This window comes from Amblyomma americanum, chromosome 5 (genome assembly GCF_052857255.1).
Source record: "Amblyomma americanum isolate KBUSLIRL-KWMA chromosome 5, ASM5285725v1, whole genome shotgun sequence".
Lineage (NCBI taxonomy): Eukaryota > Metazoa > Arthropoda > Arachnida > Ixodida > Ixodidae > Amblyomma > Amblyomma americanum.
Window position 1 is genome coordinate 168,125,708 of NC_135501.1, and position 6,000 is coordinate 168,131,707.

The following is a 6,000-nucleotide window of genomic DNA, read 5'->3' on the forward strand; positions in this document are numbered from 1 at the left end:
ACGGCCATCAGTACCGAAATATAGCCTTGCTGCCTAACATCGAAACTAAAAAGTTAGTTAACTAATTTAAGTTAGTCATCTAATTATTGATCTTGTGACGTTACCGTCAAGATTGGAAAGGCGGGGAAGGGCGCTAAACGTTTTTTAGGTGCACACGTCTTCAACATCTGATGTTTATACGGTTACCTCGCGTTTAAAAACATCGCTTTGTGCACCAACAAATTCAGGAATAACACGATTCGTGACATTCAGTCCATTGATTTCATATAGAGTCAATTTAGTAATCAAGCCATCGTCAAACCTATTGCATCTTTTATTTTCAAACGTATTCCAAGGTCTTGCTAGTTGTCGGTTGATTATGACTGTATTCGCTAAAGGGATTGTGTCCTCGAAATGCATCACGATTTCTTAACCGATTGTTTCGGTAGAAGTATACTTTCCTCTACAGCTTTGAGCTCGCCGTTTTGTTTTTGAGACGTTGTATTTGTTTTCTTGCTTTCGATGGCTTTCGGCTTATTTAAATTTATGCAGACATGAAACTTTTCGCTTAACTTTTCGGAGCATCACAATAGAAAGCGTCAGATCATATTCAATGAAAATTGCTCTATCACGTTTGTTTTCACCGAAATGAATGCAGCGAGCATTCCGGATGTCGGTGTGGATTTCTTCCATCCGTATCTGGAGTCGCATCGCCTCCTGACCATTCGTGACGTCAGGGGGAACGTCGCTGGGGACATTAATACAGCCACGGCCAACGCTGCCTACAGTTCGGAACTACACAGCGTTTTTATCTATGCGGGCTTGCTGCAGCCACCGGTATTCATCAACGATGGTCCAGCTGCGATGAACTACGGAGGTCTGGGACAGGTACATGCATATATGTATAGCTGTGCGTAGCCTTGTGCATGTACCGTGGTAACTGCAGAGAAGCGGTCTAACGCCCATGGAGTGTTAAAGTATTTACAGTGGTAATGCAAAAGCTCTTGTGTAAGTGTGTGTTTGTTTGTTTTGAGAAAGCCCTTAAACATTTTCGCGAGCCGAACGACACAGTAACGACACGGATCGAGCTTCCTGTGTATTTCGTCCGCTTTGCGCAAATCCTCCCGATATTTGAGAAAATGCCCAACCGACACTGGCAATATCATTTCCTAAATATGACTGACGTTTCCGCTGAGGTAGAACTTTTATGCATCCAGAACTGATTCTAACACAGCCCCTATAGGGGTGGTTTGGCACTCAAGAAGCGTACCTGTCAGTCGAATTTTGCCAACTTTACCGTCCTCAATCTATTTCGCGTCTGTAAGCAGCGGTTAGTTATTCCAGAAGCGCTAACTTTGCCCTTTTAACGACGTTCGCAGATTGCCAGCCACGAAATGATGCACTCCTTGGACGCTAGCAACATCTACTACGACTACCGGCGGAATAAGGCCTCTCTGGGCAGCACCCAGACGATGAAACTGTACACAGCGAGGGTGCTTTGCCTTCGATCTTCCTACCTAAAGGCAAACAAATCCCGAGCCTCTTCAGCGCAGCACTTAAGTTGGCATAACGTATTCCCGTATCCCCCAACGTGAGAGGAAGTTTGCATCAAACAAGTTCTCTTACAATTATGCAAATCATCGTTAAACTTTTATTATTCGCACGCATGAGCAAGCAAATACCAACGAATTATTCGCTGTCATACGGGAATAAAACTGAGCTGAACTGAAAGCGAACCGCAGTAAAATGTTACGAATATCCAAACTTCAAAATGTCGCAATATTCTGTATTTGTACATAGTGTACGTATATTGCTGCCCTAACCATATCCTTTCTTACTATCACCCTTTCCCTGTCTCTGTCCTCTCCCTGTCCTTTCTCAAGTGGTTCAGGTTTCGATGGCAGGTGCAGCGGCTAGCTAAAGACTCTTTTCCTTCCATTGTTATCTTTATTAATAGCCACCACCACCACCACCAACAACAACAACAACAAATGTCGCATTTCGGCCCACCTAGCAGGCAAAATGGAACAGTGCATGAGGCTGAATAGTTGAGTTGAGTTTAATGGCGCATTAGCGACTAAGGCTATCATGCGCCAAGCTCAAAGTATAAGAAATTGTTTACTGTAGAATTTTACAAAGGTATAAAAAATATGGCGGTGTAGAATGCCTAAAAGATTATACCCTTCTGCCCAGTATTGAGAGCAAAACAAGATATTAAAGGTTTCAAAGGAGGCTGGGTACCCTCATCGGCCGTCCTTGGCTGGGCAAGGACTGGAGGCCCCCAACCAATCAAAATAAAAAACCTCAGCCCTTTTCTCTGGGATGCGAAAGTGGCCGAGGTGCATCAGTCAATGTACTGGGTCATGTTTTACATATTTTTAAGAACACCAGCTTCTGTTAAAAATCTAAAAACGCAGGATATGTCCACAACTGAATCTTCGCCTAAAAGCAGTGATGGATGAAAAGGGATGCGTTGGTTATAAAACGGAGAGAAGCACTTTTTCCGTAGCTTTCTCATTTTCCAACATGAAATTAAAATGTGACTGACTGTAAGTTCATCTCCACATGCACAAACTGGTTTGTCTTCTTTCGTTAGCAGGAAGTTGTGAGTAATGTGTGTGTGGCCTACACGAAGGCGGCAGATAATAACTTCGTTGAAAGCATGAGGCTGAATAAGACACCCTTCCAGAGCTAAGAAAGTTCTCATCGTGGCAGTGAATTCATGCAATGTTGGCTCCATGGGAGCCGACACAATCTTTTTCAGCCTATACACCGCATGGCAAGCACTGCATCCAGACAGAACCTGGCATTGTTTTGTTTCATGACCCGCTACAGACAAGGCAGTTCAAGAGCCAGGCTTTGTGTGTGCCCTGGCTACGCAGTTCTTTCGAATTTCTTCCAGCTTTTGAAACTATTGTACTGTTTGAGTGTCACAGCTGTTGCTCTTCCACTCAGACCTGTCCAATGGACATACGATTTGGTTCGATTCGCAGTGCGGGAGCACCACCTTTTTAATATGAGTGTAAGCCAGACCGAACAGAGCTTTGCTGCATTGTAAGAATGCGGTGTACAAGTAGATGAACTTGCCCGTCGGAAAGGACGCCCCACTCAGATTACAAAGACACTTAATGCATTTCCTATTTGTAATATTCTTTCACTTTCTTCACTTTTCCGTGGTGGACGTCTTTGGGAACACTAACGCTCTTGTTGGTACCGGCGCTGCTTGATGCTCTGCAGAGGTTTTTTGATGCCTTCTTCAAGCCAGTCGGTGCTCTATGTTTTACTTTTTGTAAGTTCGAACATTTCTAGAGAGCGAAATAGCAAGGGTAGATGTTTGGAGCATGCCACGAAAGCATTATCTTAACCTTACGGGGTTCAGAACACAAAGATGTCGCGTTTTCTTCAAGAGTCGCTTGGTGGTAAAATAAATCTCTCTTATGAATACGCGGCGAAAATATTCGTTAAAATTTTGGATATCGTATGACTAATCCCAACGTGTAATAACTAAGACGTTACGTTAACGCATGACGTTTTTGCTGTCGAGCTACACAGTACCGAAAATTGTGGCCTACACAAATTCACGCTTCTTTGACCGCATTCCCGTTAACCATGGCTCTCTCCTTATCTTTTGTTACCTGCTTGGAAAATAGCAATCTCGTAAGCCTTAAGAGAGTTTCTAGACGACGCGGCGGGTAATGCTAGATAAGTGCGCAAAGAATTGGTTACATGTTTAAAAATTAAGGAGCACGGAGCACCGAAATTTGGCATTTTGCTTTATGCTGTTCTTCGCACCAATCCTCCCTAATTACACCCGTGTCTAAGGTCAAAGTGCATCTGGAGGAAATTGGCTGTAAGGAATGAACGCAACCGCATTCCCGCACCCAGATCATTTGCTCGTTGGCAGGACACGGAAGAATAATACAACTGAAAAAAGCAAGGCGTCCATTGCATTTAGTCTTTTGGCGGGTTTTGCCGCACAGGTTTCACTGGTCACTTGATTATGACACCATTTAGTGATGTCATAACGCTCTAATAAACTAGTTTCTTTTTGAGCAGGCAACGGAAGAGATACGAGGGACTCGTTATGACATACAAGACGGCGGCTAACAGCCACCGAAACCAAGAAGCATAGAGGATCTTACTTCTTTAATTTGTGGTGTTCGCTAATGAGAGATTAATAGGGCGATTATTTAAATATAATTGATTAGAAAGCAGAAAAAAAACAACCACATGCCGCCGGTGGGATCCCAGCCCATGATACCACGCGAAATTCGCAGGTCGTGGGCTCGGATTCCACCGGCGGCATGCATGTAGTTGTTTTTCTTGTGCTTTCTAATCAATTATCTTGATGTATTCACCCTATTAATCTTCCACTTAACAACAACACAAATTTAAAAAATTTCCTATGCTCGTTGGTTTCGGTGCTTGTTGGCCTCCGTAACGTATATCGTAACGAGCCCTTATTTTCCCGTCGCTTCTGTGCTCAATAGCTACGAGGGCCTCGATTCTGGTAGGCTTGTGGCTATGGGTAGCATATGAGGGTTCTCGCACAGCTTCCGCCCTCACTGTTCGATCACGTTTCACGTGGCACTCGCGGTAATACAGTACGTTCTACGTCCGCCGCTATGGACGAGGGTGGCGCTGGTGAACACTCTCACGGTTAGGTTACACTACCCATAAGTACCCCCGAAAGCAGAATACCGTACAGCCGTCGCCGTAGCTCAGTTGGTTGAGGGCATGTAGTGACATGTGGTTGCTTATTCTGCTCTTCTCTAATAAACTGTCTTTAAGTATTCATCCCATTAATCTCTCATTAATGAACACCACAAATTGTTGACCACCGTCACGTGGTTTCTTTTTGGTATATTAAAATGACCATTGGCCGCCTTGATGTTCGGGATATCCTCGATTCCAGAGCGATCATGACGCTTCGAGCGCCCTCTTGCAGGCTGAATCAGCATCACGGGCGAGGACGATCAGTGACGTCACCGACTCGGAAGGCTTCGTGGACTGGGCGGGCATCCAGATAGCGTACGCAGCCTACCGACGTCTCCCGCTTGGCGAACTCGACAGGGGTGTGCCAGATGTCGGCCTCAGCGCCGAGCAGTTATTCTTCGTGTCGTACTGCCTCAAGTGGTGCACCGGTGTTAGGGGAACCCGACGCGACCCCAGAGGGCGCTACTGGCACGGCCGCTCTCGCTGCATGGTGCCCCTGCAGAACATGCCTGAATTCGCCAAAGCGTTCAACTGCAAACAGGGTGACGTCATGAGCCCCAAGAACAGGTGCCAGTTCTGGTAGGGTTGGCATATTACGGAAGGGTAACCTCATTCGACTGTAATAATTTAACATAGCTAAACTAAAACCTTGATAGTTTTACCTCAGGAATAGTAATCTTCGGCTGTTGTAAAGGCACGTGTTGATAGTTTATTATTATATATTTTTCCTTCATATCGCTCTTGTCAGCGTCGTGTGCTCTTCCCTCTTCTGTGTATGATTTGGCGTTAATATGTGTATATAGTCATGCTTCTTTAGAGAATAAACAGTTGTTAGAAAGCGCTTGTCTTGTGTGTTCGTCCCTTTCCCTATTTTGGTAGCGCTCACCAATGCCTTCAAGGATAAATATCTAATACTTTGAACTGTCAGTGATTTGTCAAATATAACCTAACGCTTATACTAAAGCATTGATGATAGTCTTGCTTGTGTGAAGTTTTTATGAAAATTTTGTAGCCTACCGCTCATGCAGGCTGTGTGGTGTCCTTTCCATATAGCGGTGTTCACCTCGTGGTTGCATACTACGTTCTAAAGTGTTGATAATAGGTGGAATTGTCTACTTGCATTGAGATCGCTTCGCTAACGAGGTAAATTCGTCAGTGAATAATGATCCCGGCAAAATAGCTCGAATGGACCCAGGGTCGCTGGCTAGTCTACAGCATATCAGAGGGAGAAAAAAATTGGGTAATTAGAAAAGATCTCGTTAATGATCATCGCACATCTGCAGCAAGAGATACTAACAAAAGAAA

General features: G+C 44.6%; 1 protein-coding gene across 1 annotated transcript in view; it reads left to right on the top strand.

Annotated features, from left to right (window-relative positions):
* LOC144134323 (endothelin-converting enzyme 2-like) overlaps positions 1-5,386 on the top strand; it is a 31,229-nt gene extending 25,843 nt beyond the window's left edge. Inside the window, exons 9-11 of the mRNA XM_077667261.1 lie at positions 638-867; positions 1,359-1,472; positions 4,928-5,386. Of these exons, the coding sequence (XP_077523387.1) occupies positions 638-867; positions 1,359-1,472; positions 4,928-5,278 (695 nt within the window). The 3' untranslated portion in view covers positions 5,279-5,386. The remainder of the gene's footprint in view (positions 1-637; positions 868-1,358; positions 1,473-4,927) is intronic.
* The last annotated feature ends 614 nt before the right edge of the window (positions 5,387-6,000 follow it).